At 37.8% G+C, this 15,293-nt stretch overlaps 1 protein-coding gene across 1 annotated transcript in view; it reads left to right on the plus strand.

The window, feature by feature from the left end:
- Positions 1-15,293, plus strand: part of PAPPA2 (pappalysin 2) — a 331,690-nt gene that overhangs the window by 187,907 nt on the left and 128,490 nt on the right. Inside the window, exons 12-13 of the mRNA XM_058310161.1 lie at positions 12,416-12,551; positions 12,756-12,972. Coding sequence (XP_058166144.1) covers positions 12,416-12,551; positions 12,756-12,972 — 353 coding nt within the window. The remainder of the gene's footprint in view (positions 1-12,415; positions 12,552-12,755; positions 12,973-15,293) is intronic.

Raw genomic sequence — 15,293 nt, forward strand, 5'->3', positions numbered from 1 at the left:
CGTTCTAAAATGTCTCCAATTTGGAATGGTCTCACTCAGACTGGACTAGTTAGCAATCCTCACAAAAACCACCACATGCTCACAGGATTTTAAATACCAGGGACCTCCACATCAGTTATAAATTATGGACCACTGCTTAGAAATCCCTTGCTGCATTAAGCCCAAATCCTGTTAACCATATTTCCTTCCCTTTCTTGGTTTGGGTTCAACTAGCCAAACACTGCTTTTAAATCTTCAACAGAAAATGCAATGCATATTTAATTGATGCAATTTCGAAGATAATGATCTCTAACAGCAGGTATAAGAGGAAGAAACTCACATTTATTGAGACCTCCTGTCAGATATTAAATTATTAATCTCATATGAATTCTTTATCAGAGATATGATTTTTCTTACTCTAAAAATGGTCTTAAATCTCAGAGATGCTAAGCATTTTAGTTAATATACCTAGTAAGAGATATAGATAGGATTCAAATTCATATCCACCTTATTCTAAAGCCCAGGGCCCTTCCTCTATACCAGGGGTCAGCAAAGTTTTCTATAAAGGGCCAGATAGTTAATATTTTAGGGTTTACAAGCCATACCATCTCTGTCACAAATACCTAACTGCTATTATAGCATAAAAGCAGCCATAAATAATATGTAAACAAATGAGTATACCTATGATACAATAAAATTGTATTTATGGACTATGATATTTGACTTCCATATAATTTTCACATTATTTACATTATTTTTCTTTTGATTTTTTTTTCACTCATTTGAAAACACACAAACCATTCTTAGCTCATAGGCCAAACAAAAATAGGCAGCAGGCCAAAATTGGCCCACAGGTTATAGTTTCCTAACTCCTGCTGTAAATCATGTTTCCAATAAATACTAAAGGTATTTATGGACATTTGCTTTATTTTCACACCATGAAAACATCCACTTTTAATTCTACTCAGTAAATAATACCTAATATGAGCAAAGTATTATAATGTGGAAAGAATAAAAACGAATGAGTCACTATCTTCACCCATAAGGTACATAGAGTACAAAGGGAATATTTCACAAATATTATAGAGGGTAGAACGTCATAAGTCATGTGCTACAGATACAGTAAAGTGAAAAACAGACTCAAAATGATTTGGAAACTGGTTGGATAAAAGGGAATAGAGATAAACCTGATCTCAGTTGAACTCCTTTATTTCCCCCATCTTTTCTAGACCTCTCTACAAACACACACACACACACACAGAATCTTAGGCTTTAGTCATAAGAGACTATTTTCATTGCTGGAATATGCCAGGGTTTTCATATCTCCATCATATTCCAGGTAGGGAACATATTTTTCCTTCTCTGTAAATGTTTTCTCTAATCTTTCTCTCCAAGAAACCACAGAGTCATCTTTTAAGATTTGGCTCAATGATAATTTCCTATATAAAGCTTAGATTTTCCTCAAATTCTCTCCTAAGATATTGGTAATGCTAATTGTGACACAGAATAGAGGTGAATAAGTAGGACTGTGGGCTGGGCTATATTGAAAACAGGAAGTGACAGAAGGCAGAAACATCTCTAATAGAGAAACAATCAAATCCATAATCATAACTAGACATTTTTGTAAATGCCTCTCTCAGTACTTGATAAAACAAGTAGAAAGAAATAAGGATGGACTTCTAAGAATTGAAGATTATTATCTTGACATAATTGACATTTGTAGAATACTATATTCAACAATTGTAAATGCATGTGGTACATTCATCAAGAAGATTATTTATTTATTTATTTATTTATTATTTATCTCCCCTCTCCCTCCCCACCCCAGTTGTCAGTTCTCTGTGTCTATTTGCTGCATCTTCTTTGACCGCTTCTGTTGTCAGCGGCACGGGAATCTGTGTTTCTTTTTGTTGCGTCATATTGTTGTGTCAGTTCTCCGTGTGTGCGGCACCATTCCTGGGCTGGCTGCACTTTCTTTCCCTCTGGGTGGCTCTCCTTACAGGGCGCACTCCTTGCGAGTGGGGCTCCCCTACGTGGGGTCACCTCTGTGTGGCAGGGCACTCCTTGCGCGCATCAGCACTGCACATGGGCCAGGTCCACACGGGTCAAGGAGGCCCGGGGTTTGAACCGCAGACCTCCCATGTGGTAGACGGACGCCCTAACCACTGGGCCAAGTCTGCCACCCCATCAAGAAGATTTTATAAGGGAAATTAGAAAATATTTCAATTGAGTAATAATAAAACAACATATCAAAACTTATGAGATGCAATTAAAGTAATACTTAGAGTGAAGTTTATAGTATTAAATATCTATATTTAGGAAAAAGGTGTAAAATCAATAATCAAAGCTTGCACCTTAATTAACAAAAGATCAAATAAAACCATCATAAAGAGAAATAATGAAATAACAAAGAGCAGAAACAGCAATATAGAAATTAAACAAGAAGCAGGTATAGCTCAGTGTTTGAGCAAGTGCTTCACATGTATGAAGTCCCAGGCACAAACCTCATCCCTCCTAAAAAAAAAACATAAAAAATATTTTTTAAAAAGGAGAAATTGAACAAACTATATATATATGTATGTGTGTATGTATATACATATATATACATACACACATATATATCCAGAAAACCCAGCTTGAGTCTTAATGAGGAACAGCAAAAACAAAGAGTAAAACAAAACCCAATATTATCACTTATTTTACTTTTTCTGGAAAAATGGCCAATGCAATTAAACTTTAAATTCCATTCTTTATGCAATTTATAAGAAATGAAGTGTAAATTGGAGAAGAATAAGCAAAGCTGCAGTTATTTTATTATAAATTGATTTAACATCTGAAAGGAGAAGATAACAATGGGAAATTATTTCATTTTTTGTATTATTTTACTATAAAACTAAGTAAAAATAAATATGCTTCCTAATTTTAAACAAGCAATATGAAAATATGATTAAAGAAAATATATCATTTACAAGTTTAATCTCAGGTACACAAGGGTGGTCCAACACAAGAAAATCAATCAGTGTAATATACTGCATTAATAAATTGAAGAAGAAAAACTCACACGATCATCTTTATTGATGCAGAAAAGGTATTTGACAAAATATAGCATCCTTTCTTGATAAAGAACTCCAAAAGATAGGAAAAGGAGGAAATTTTCTCAACATGGTAAAGCGCCTACATGAAAAACCCACAGCTAATACTGTACTCCATGGTGAAAGACTGAAAGCTTTCCTGCTGAGATCAGGAACTAGACAAGGATGCCCCCTGCCACCATTATTCATATTGTGCTAGAACGTCAAGCTAAAGTAATTAGGCAAGAAGACAGAAAAAAAAACCCCATCAAAATAGGAAAAAAAAGTAAAACTTTCAATATACACTGATAATATGATCCTATACCCAGAAAATACAAAAAAAAAAGCAAGCACATAACAAATCTACTAGAGCTAATAGACGAGTTCAGCAAAGTGGCAGGACGCAAGATTAATGTAGGGAAACAAACTTGGCTCAACTGACAGAGTGTCCGCCTACTACATGGGAGGTCCACGGTTCAAACCCAGGACCTCCTTGACCTGTGTGGAGCTGGCCCATGCGCAGTGCTGATGCGCACAAGGAGTGCCCTGCCACGCAGGAGTGTCTCCCGCATAGGGGAGCCCCACACACAAGGAGCACGCACTGTAAGGAGAGCCGCCCAGTGCAAAAGAAAGTCCAGCCTGCCTAGGAGTGGCACTGCACACACAGAGCTGACGCAGCAAGATGATGCAACAAAAAGAGACACAGATTACCGTGTCACTGACAAGAATAGAAGTGGACACAAAAGAACACACAGCGAATGGACACAGAGAGCAGACAGCTGGGGGGGGGGGCAGGGAGAGAAATAAATACAAAATAAATGAATCTTTAAAAAAAGATTAACGTACAAAAATCAGTAGTATTTCTATACACTACTAATGAGCAACTTGAAGAGTTAGTCAGGAAAAAAATACCATTCTCAATAGTGACTAAAAGAATCAAATGTTTAGAAATAAATTTAACCAAAGACATAAAGGACTTACATTCAGAAAACCACAAAACATTGCTAAAAGAAACCAAAAGAAGACCTAAATAAATGGAAGGGCATTCCACATTCATGGATTTAAAAACTAAATATCATTATGATGTCAGTTCTACACAAACTGATTTACAGATTCAACACAATCACAAAAAACTTCCAAAAGTCTTTTTTCCAGAAATGGAAAAGCCAAGTATCAAATTTATTTGGAAGGGTTAATGGCCCCAAAGAGCCAAATATATCTTTAAAGGAAGAACAAAGTTGGGGGACTCTCATTTCTGAACTTTAAACTTATTACTTAGCTACAATGGTGAAAACAGCATGGTACTGGCATAAAGATAAACAGATTGACCAATGGAATCAAATTTTGAGAGTTCAGAAATAGACCCTTACATCTATGGCCAAGTGATTCTTGACAAAGCTGTCAAATCCACCCACCTGAGTCAGAAGATTCTATTCAACATTTAGTACCGGGATAGCTATAGCTGAAAGAAAGAAATAGGATCCCTATTTCACACCTTACACGAAAATCAACTCAAAATGGATCAAAGACTGCAATATAAAAGTTAGAAAAATGTGTGGTAAAGGACGCTTGACACTCAGAGATGAAAATATATCATAAAATTATGATGATTAAAACAGCAAGATGCTAGTAAATGAATAGATAATAATAGACAAATGAATAGTAAATGAATAGACAAATGAATAGTAAATGGAATAGAAAAAAATAGTCTAGAAACACACTCAATTATCTAGACATACGTGTGACCATATGGACTTTATATGTTATAATATAGGGATTCACTTGAAAAAAAACATGATAAACTAATTTCTCATATTTTTCAAAACCTTTAATGAAAACATCCATCTTTGCCCTGATGATTTGTGGTGCCACATTGACTATCTATCAAGTTCTGGAATATATATGAGTTTTTAAAAATTCTCTCTGCTATTCCATTGGTCTATCTATTATCCTATTCTGTAGAACAGTAATATTGTTTATTACTCTAACTTTTAATATGTCAGTATATTTAGTAATGCACATCCCTCTTCCCCCTTTTTGAACATATTTTGAGACAACGAATTGGCTATTCATTACTCATGAATATTTATTTTCCACATATATTTTAGAATAAGTCTTAGGTCATTTCTTCTATCTTTAAAAATATCATATGTTGCTGCATATGAACTGAACATCATCAAAAGGTTGATTTACATCAATTGATAAGATCACGTGAATTTTCTCCTTTGATCCATCATTATATTGAATCCCATTAATAGATTTTTTTCAAAAAGTTGATGAACATTTTTTGGGAAACGGACTTTGGCCCAGTGGTTAGGGCATCCGTCTACCACATGTGGAGGTCCGCGGTTCAAACCCTGGGCCTCCTTGACCCGTGTGGAGCTGGCCCATGCGCAGTGCTGATGTGCGCAAAGGAGTGCCCTGCCACACACGGGTGTCCCCCGCGTAGGGGAGCCCCACGCACAAGGAGTGCGCCTGTAGGAGAGCCGCCCAGCGCGAAAGAGAGCGCAGCCTGCCGAGGAATGGCACCGCCCACACTTCCCGTGCCGTGCCACTGAGGACAACAGAAGCGGACAAAGAAACAAGACACAACAAAAAGACACAGAAAACAGACAACCGGGGGAGGGGAGGGGAATTAAAAAAAAAAAAGTTAATGAACATTTTTGCCTTTGTGGAGTTAATCTACTTGTTTCTTATACATTATATTTTAAATATGCCATTGGCTTTTTTTTTGGTCTATCTGGTCATCATCTTTTTGGTGCATCATTTCACTGCATGGGGGCCTGCGCCTCTCGCCCTGGGCTGGGGGCCTGCGTCGCACTGTGCAGGTCTCAGACATCTTTTTTTCCTTTTTTTCACCAGCAGGTCCCAGGATGAAACCGGGTCCTCCATATGGTAAACGGGAGCTCAATTATTTGAGCCACAGCTGCTTCCCACCATTGGATTTTATTTTAGATTTTTGCACCTGTATTCAAAAGTGAAATTAGCTTATATATACCTTTTTATATTGCCCTTAGCAGTATTCAGATTATACAAGCCTCATAAAATTTGCTGGGTAGTTTCTCTCTTTATTTTCTGAAATTGCTTGTATAAAACAGAGATAATCACTTCCTTCAAAATCTGGCAGAATGATCCCTTTAGAATCTTGCTGCTCACAATATGGTTGGCAGTTAACAGCTCATTAGGAGTTCTGAATCTCAGACCTACTGAATCAAAATCTTCATTTTAACGAGATCCCTAAGTGATTTATATGCACTTCAGGTTTGAGGGGCATTGATTTAGAGGATTGTCATCTTAGAGTTTGGTAAAATAATTGATGTTCAAAGGATGCATCCCATTTATCAAGTGAAAAGTTCAGCAGTTAAGTACAGGATTCTTTGCTTAAGAGGACAGAAAAATTCTTAAAATATATTGGAATTATTTCTATATGCATAAATAATTGAAATTTTTAAAAAGATTTTATACTTCAAAAGAAAATCTTCTGTTGTTTGGAAAATTAACCTACATAGATCCCTGTGCCGAAGAGGAACTCCCTCTCCCTGTGGCTTAACAGTTTATTCCTAGAGGCTAGTGCACTCTTTTCCCGCTCTCCTATTTGATTCCTTCTAATATAGCTTTTATTGATTTTACATGGAAGCTTTTGCAATTCCAGACTCTAAGTTACATGAGTAATTGGGATAACAATTTTTTCAACTAGGAAAGAAGCTTGTTCAGCTCAGCGGTCTACTCCTTTATCCCCTCACTTATATGTTCTTGTTCTCAAGAGAACCTTCTCTAGTTTTTCACAACACCCTTTCTCACTTCAGACTTTGTCTTATGTGGGGTTTCCCCAGGATGATACAAATCTGAGTTGCTTCCCTCTCAGATGTAAATCTGAGATGAAGATTGGCATGCAGAAAGTTTAGTGGGAAGTGCCTTGGGGATTAATACCTGTGGGGGTGTTGGTGAAGAAATAGGTTGGATGAACAGAGGAATGGAACCTTGAAAGCAGCTACATGAAAGTGTCAGAATCCCACAGGTACCTGGGATTGTCCTTTAGAGTGGTCCCCATCCCACACCTGACTCCAAGGGAGTTGCAAAACTTTGTAAAAGGAATCTTTTCTGCTAGGGGCTATTTCTGGAAGGAAGATTTGCCGTGAACTGATACCTTAGCTGTGAAGGAGAAATTATCTGGGTGACATACCACTGCATCCACTCCAGATTTGATTTTGTCTGCTTCTCACCTTCTTTCTGAACTCCAAAGCTCTTCTACCACAGTCTCTGCAGACTTACCCCTGGTGTCTAAAACAACAGTTTTAGGAAATGCTCTTAGAAGGAACTGAGCCAATGGGCTAATTCCTGTCCAAGCTCTTTCACTGATTTGCCAAATCATACATTTTTCAATATTCCCCCCTGGATTGTGTGTGTGTGGGGTTAGTGGCAGTTTCCTTTTTATTTCATGAAGTAATGAGTTGACCGCACTCTTCTGAAATAAGAACCATCTAAGCTCCTGGTCTTTATAGGCTGCCTTGTAATGTGAAGGAAATCAGCAGGGTTTTGCCTACCCAAAGAGGGACAGGGACTTGAACACGAGAATGAATTCAAACCAGGTTCAACGAGGCTCAACACCTCTTCCCCATTTTAACTCATATCCTTCAGCCTGGAGAGAACTAAGACAGCTCAGTGGCAAGAGACTAGTAGTCTCACAGGCTCCCTTCATCTGTTAGATTTGATTCCAGGTGAGAGATCCCTTGAAACTTTTGAGAGTTAACCATTCTCATAAAAAAATTTCTAAAGTCTACCTAGACAGAAATATTACTAGTTGAACCATAAGAAATTGCCAATATTTGATCATTTTTCACCTACCAAAAAAAGGCATATGGTTCAACCAATCAAAGGTTCTTATTCTGATTTTTATTGACCCCTAATTGGATCTTGAATGGGTTTTAAAGAGTTTTCTCAGCTCCCTAAAATAGTAGAAAGCTTTTATGTTTAAGTGCTTATGTGTTTTCATTTTTCTGATATCAACAAATTTTCAACTGTCAACAAACTTTCTAAGGGATCTATGATTTCCTGCACACCCCAAATTAAGAAATATTGGGCATTGAAAATAATATAGAACTTAAAGTCGGAAGACCTGAGTTCCATCCTCTTTAGCATTTACCTGGGTAGAATGCTCTCTTTAAGCTCTTAGAATCATATTTTCTACTATTGAAACATAACCTTTATATCCTGGGGCTATTACAGTCTTCCAAATCTCAAATAATAACCCAATGAACTTGCTCCAGCAAAACACATGATCATGCTTGGTAAACTGTAAATTTCTGTACAAGCAGAATGTAGTGCCTGCCCATTTCTTCTGCTCAAGGGCCTTCCCTTTTTCTTGGAATCAGGAAGTGCCATTGATGAGTGAAAATAGAAAGGCACAGAAAAAATAACAAGCCAGCTGCTAACCAAAAGCATTTGAAAACTGCAGAGAAGATTCTTTTCAAGTTTGTGGTGTAGTTTCAGGGTCTGCTATCAAGTGACCATCACAAAAGATGATCTGGAAGTTGAAATGCTTGGTTTGAGAATGCACTTAAGTATGTCTCTGCCCAGGAGGCAGATTGAAGAGGGATTTCATAAACCCAACATTTATGCATTAGGGAAACATTCTTTCAATCTTACCCCTCACCAGTGGCTAGAGGTTAGATTGGATAGTTAATGTGCAACCTTTGGATGAAAAAGCAACTGCATGTGTGGGATTGTTTTTCCCTTTCAATGTCAGTCAGTCTGTATGTACACATATATCTATCCATCTCTCTCTTCCTATCATTCTCTCTCTAATCTGTGCTTTTTCTTAGTTTCTGAACATTTTGTGATGGATCCACTGAACTAATTTCACTGGCAGTACCTCTATCTTCCTACTGTTCATCAGTCCTAAAGAGTCACTTGCTTTTATATTATGAAAGGCCTCCTTCCTAATACCTGGCTATTGTTTTTCTTCTTGGTAAGAGACATTTTCAAGTTAATTTGAAATTTCCCAAGTAATACATGAATGTAATCTCTTTGCTAAAGCAAATAATAAAACATTACAGATAAAGCTACAGATCCTTTTGGACTCCCAGCACTTTTGGCTTTTTCTCATGAATTTTGGTAGGACCTGGGAGGTCTAGCCAGTGAACTTTGTCCTGAAAAAGTTGTTCACATAATGTATTTTGATGTGATGATGAAAGGATTGCCTCACTTGAGGTGGCAGAGGGGACATGGACATGGATAAGAATAGCTTTGTGTTGCCATAGTTTGTGATCCAGCTTCCTGTCTTTCACTTCTTGGAACATAAAATTCATTATTTATTTAATTTAAAGTAAAAACAGCCTAAACTATTACATATATTAAAATAGCTGTGGCTCAGCTGTGGGAAGATAAACTCTTTAAAATGCCATCTGTGTTTGAATAAGCAACACACTTCTAGTTTTTTAATTGCACTGTCGTTTCTAGCGTTTTCTGTGTCTACATGTATAGCTATAGTAGATTCTCAATAAACACATGTTTAACTGAATTTTATGAAGTCTATTCAAAGAATTATGTGTATAAAATATATTTTTTCATAGTTTCCATTTATAAAGTAGAGATATGTTTTATACCAAGAGCCTTGAATATTGCCAGTTTCTACAGAAGCGGAACATGCAGTACCAATTTACATATCTACAAATACCAATTTAAAATAGTATATATGAATTTTTTTAGCCTGTAAATTCCAGAGAAACATAATTCTCTATATAACAAAGTGTACATATTTTTAATTTTTAAATTTAAATTTTTTCCTTTTCTTCCTGAAGTGTAAATAGGATAAAAATTAGTTCTTTTTGGAAATAAGAATTATTAAACATCGAGTCCCTACTATACCATAAATATTTTCTTTTGTGCTTTCATGTAATTTCATTTAATTTTAAAGTAGACCTGTGGGATAGGCAACATCTCTATTTCACAAATGAGGGAAAGAGGATCCCCAGGTTCAGAAAGGAGAGTTAGATTGCTTAGATTAACCCAGCTAGTAAGGACTGACCTAAGCAAGAGTCAAACCCAGGGCATCTGCTTGGCCAACTCTCTCTTCAAAACCATGAATTTACACCATTCATTTTACCCCTGCTTGTATCAATTATGCATGTGTGTGCAGATTCAAACTTGACTCTGCTTTTAAGGCTCCAGGAGTTGTATGAGGGAGTTTATACTTTCCTCAGATTCTAGTTGCTCTGTGAGCAGTACTGAGATACAGATGAGGATCAAATTTGACTACTTTTCCTGTGTCACTGTGAGAGGAAATTCCCAAGGATGGGCATCCTGTACTTTGATCAAAACCTTGTCTCTCTTTGCTTTGTGTAGCCTAATATTCCTCTGCCTGCATCTCCTTCATAAGTCTCACCTGTGGTGGTTTTCCTGCTTCAGAAATGACCTGAAAATCCTGGCATAGCTGCCTCTCACACATCAAGGAACAGACACGTTGCACCAGAAGCAGGCTTTGAGATCCAATGTGGTTTGGTATTCAAAGGCCTGTAGAGCAAAGAAGGAGTTGCTAGAAGTTGCAAAATTAGTTAGAGGTCTTGGGCATGGATCCTCAGGACAGAGAGCTTTATACCACAAGACCTATCTCTATTGACTAGTTTCAGATGAATGCTGTTTATTTGGGGAGCTAAAAGAAAGCTGGGAAGACCGAGCTTTCCTCTTCTTCTATGAAGCTACCCCATTCTTCAGGTTTAAAGCCTACTGGGGTAAAGCCACCAGGTACTTGTTTGGACTCTGTCTGTTCCTGGCTCAGGAAACAACCCAGCACTTCTTCCAATACTCAGGTCTCTTTTGTGGTGCATGAAAATGAAGAGGTTTGGGAGCTCCTAGGGGTCTTGATGTCGTTTGCTACTGAAGCTGAGGGCTTTGAGTTAGGTTCTTGAACATCTTGTGATGTGTTTCATGTCTAGCTCTCATCCAGTCAGGGACAAAGCACCTCATATTGCAAACCATAAACTATGGGTTTGGATTCTGAGTTATGAAGAAATATGTATTACTTCAAAGGGGAGAAATAAATAGGGGGTAAAAGACACTGTAAAAAATGAGTGTGGCTGGTCTTTCCCACAAATGAGGAGAGGATAAATGAAGAGCTGTGCTGCTTTGACCATGGCAATCATAAAATTACCCTAATTAGGCAAATGGACACCCCATTTGTAAAGCAAAGAAGGAGTTGCTAGAAGTTGCAACTTGACACCCCATAAATGTGCTGCCAAGACTCAGGAGAAATCAGTCTGTGAACAAGGAAGAATTCTCATTAAAATAGAAAACCTGGGAAGTGGGAAGTGGTCCAATGGATAGGGCGACCACCTACCACATGGGAGGTCCATGGTTCAAACTCTGGGTGTCCTTGACCCATGTGCAGCTGGCTCATGCGAAGTGCTGATGTGCGCAAGGAGTGCCCTGCCATGCAGGGCCTGTACTGGATTGGAAGACATGTAGCATTAAGGAAGTTTGGGATATATTTTCAATTGAAATTAAGAGAAAATCAAGAACTATATTGAGCTATAGGAATACAAAACAAAAACCTGAATCCTACATCAAATAATTTCACAGTGGAAAATAAGCTCTTCAGATCATCTTGTTCATTCCCCAACCTCTGAGATGTTTTCTTTTATATTAAAGGATTTCCAGGGACAAAATGTCCATAGCTATTTGAAAGTCTGTTTTAGTTTAAATCACCTTATAAATTTATAAATAGCTGAATTTTCCTATCCTTAGTTTTAGCTCATTTTCCAGCCATGGATAGGGCATATATGCTAGGGGCATTAGGAGAACTACATAAGAACATCCAGCTTGGCAGCTTCAGGTCTCAGAAACAACAGACTCCATAATAACTTCTTTCCTCTGTGTCTTAGTTCACATGCTCAGTGAGGGATTCTGATGAATATTTTAGGGGAAAAATGAGATGAGTAAGGAACAACCAGCTATGGTAGTTCAGAACTTAGAGCGGTTCTAAGTGCTCACCACTTCTCTCACTTTGGAGATCAGGAAGTACCAACCTGTTATAAGGTGGTTTATTATCTCCAGCAATAGTCAGTTTGAGTGATCTTTTTGAGAAATTTAATGAAAACAATTTCAAATAAATTGTGACAGTTGAAATAAGCAATACCAGAAAAAGTTGAGAAGCTCAATAGCTGAAAATTTTCTTCTTCCCATCTATCTAGATTTTCGGTGCAAGCTTGGATAACTTTCTGTGACTATTCCATATTTTTCCATTTGTAACAGAGAAGGTAGCTCTTATTTTCTGAGTGGTGAGCTATATGAGAAGAAAAATAGTGTAACATTATGCCTTGATTGTCCCATGGAAATAATGGCTCATATATATGTGTGCTTATGCCTAGGTGTGTTTCAGTAGATCAGGAGCGGCCACAGCAATTTTCATTTTCCTGACATCTGATGGTCTGGCTCTTGGGGCACATCAGCGGCCAACAGTGACCCTCCATTTGATTGATGTCAGTGGAAGCAACCTCTCTCTTGGTGAGTCTGACAATTATCCCTATAGGCAGAACTCTTAAGGAACTCCAATAGATCTAGGAGTCAGTTTGGTGTCTATCTCTCCTTTGCTTGGAAACTTGCCTGTATCACATAGCTATTGAGAGGCTAAAATGAGTGCTAGATAGAGCAACATGGTACTAGATGAATGGCTTAAAGATATGTATTTGTCCCCTTATTTCTCTTCAGGAACCTATGAACTGTCATGCCAGCATAACCCACTGGTTATCAATGTGACCCATCATTCAAATGGCCCTTTCTACCATACCACCTCAGTGCTGCTGAATTTCTCATCCCCATTGGTGGGGATCTCGGCGGTGGCTCTAAGGACATCCTCCCACATCAGCCCTTCAGCTTCCAATAACTGCAACCCTGAGCATGAAGGGCAAAATCATCAGGGACAGAGGTACAAAGTTCCCTTTTTTTCTTTCTTTCTTTTTTTTTGGTGGTGGTGATGTACTACTATCATTTAGGCATATAGTGTTGTGTATATAGTGGGTGCTTAATCACCAATTGAAAAATGGGTCTAGAAACTACTGAAAAGATAGAAAAGCAAGTTACAAAAGACACCCTTTGGTTTTATATTTTGCTCTTCTTTTCTTAGCCAAGGATAATTTTTATGTAAACATTTAACATCTTTACAAGGTCTTAAGATCTTTTTAAAATATATAAAACCACTGAATTCAAATCAACATTGTTATATAAACTGCCAAAAATTATCTGCCAAAAACTCAATGTTCCCTAAGCAATGTATGTGTTTCTACTTGTTCCCACCTGGATGATATATTTGGTAAGTTTAACAATTGGTTTCTAAGCCATGTCCTATGACCAATTAGGGTTACATGTGGGAATCAGAAATGCATTTGCTACATATCTCTTTCTGTGGACATCTGTGATTGTCATCATCCAGACATGTGTGCCTAGAAGGTTCACTGGACTCAGCAATGGCTAGTAGAGTAACTGTGTTTCATGGTGTGAGTACTGAGATTGGTATTGGCCAGAGAGGGAGCAGCCCAAACACAATAATCTGTGTTGCATTTAGGCTGGAATCACTCTCTGAATGGTCTACTCAATTAAGTGGGGTGACAGGTAAGAAGGTCCATTCCCTGAGGGACTGAGGTGTCAGGAGATCAAGATCCTAGTCACAAGGACTAGGGTTCCAGGCAGTATTCTACTACCACCATGCCCAAGCCACATAAATCAGAAACCAAGCTCTGATTATGGATGGTGAGTAGGCAATACTAGTATAGTAATTATCCCAAAACTTAGTGGCTTAACACAGCAAATATCTTACAGTTTCTGTGGGTGGGTGAAGTTTCTGGATGCAGCAACTTTGGGTTCCTCTAGCTTAGGATCTCCTATGAAGTTGCAATCTAGTTGTTGGCCAAAGCTACAGCTTTCTCAAAGCTTGACTGGAACTGGAGAATCCACTTCCAAGTTCATTCACATGACTATCTGCAGACCTCAGAAGATCTGTGTCCAAGCTGACTTCCATAGGTGCTGGCAGTGGGTATGTTCACAGTAGGTGTTGCTCAGTTCCTCACCATGTGGGCTTCCCTGTAAACTGCCTGAGTGTCCTTACAACATGGATAGTGATCCAAGAATAAGAGAGACTGAGAGGGTGAACACATGATAGAATACCCAAGAGGGATGCCACAGGTTTTTGTAGCCTAATGTTGGAAGTGATGTCATATTACCTAACATATGCCATTCTTTAGAAGTGAGTCATATCCAAGACAACCAAGAAAATGATGAGATGGACAACCTCCATCCCAAAAAACAGAGGGTATCTATAACTGTAAACAAAAAAGTTCCTTTCATCAGTCCCATAAGGCCTAAGACCCTCTCATTCTAAGGCACAACAGGCATCATCATCCCAAAATCCTCAAGGTTGAGGAATGAATGAACATAAAGGGAGAATGCAACTATGGACAATGTAAACTTATTAATATTGTAGTAGTGGAAGAACATGTAACATTGTTATAAAGATAGTGATTACCACAGTTTCTGAGGGGAGGTGGGTAGAATAATAGGTGGAACATAGAGCATTGAAATTAAGTGTAAATCACAATGTAAACTGTAGACCTTTGTTAGTAGCAATGCTTCAATATTTATTCATAATTGTAACAAATGCACCACACAATTTTAAGATGTTATTAATAAGGAAAGATGTGGGAGGGGGAGAGGTAGTGCATGGGAATACCTTCTTACATACGAGGTCCCAGGTTCAATCCCCAGTAAGTAAGTAAATGAGTAAGTAAGTAAATAAATAAATAAAACCTCTTTAAGAATAAAGTTTATTATATTAAAAAAAAAAAGAAGTGAGTCAAATCCAGTCCATACTCATTGGTGGGTATCACTGGGGACCATTTTAGAGACTACCTGCCAGTAAAGAGTAATTTATATTATTGGGCACTAAATATATATGCTAGGTACTATTCTAAGTGCCAGGCAGGGAGAAACAGTGGATTTGGACTATGTAATGTTAATTAGTTCACCTGTAACATATAAACTTTAGTTGAGCAAACCCCTTCAAATATTAACATAAGAATGTAGATTATTAAAACAGCATTGTTTACCAGAATTTTTGCCTTTCTTTCTCATGTATTTTTAAGTTATTTTCTCAACTGGCCCTACCTCTGGTCTCACACCCTACAGAATTAATGCTGAAACATGTGTTCTTGATGAGCTTCATGTTTTTGCACTTCATATTCCTACTTTCCTGAA

The sequence above is a fragment of the Dasypus novemcinctus genome, chromosome 13, assembly GCF_030445035.2.
Source record: "Dasypus novemcinctus isolate mDasNov1 chromosome 13, mDasNov1.1.hap2, whole genome shotgun sequence".
In the NCBI taxonomy this organism is placed as follows: Eukaryota; Metazoa; Chordata; class Mammalia; order Cingulata; family Dasypodidae; genus Dasypus; species Dasypus novemcinctus.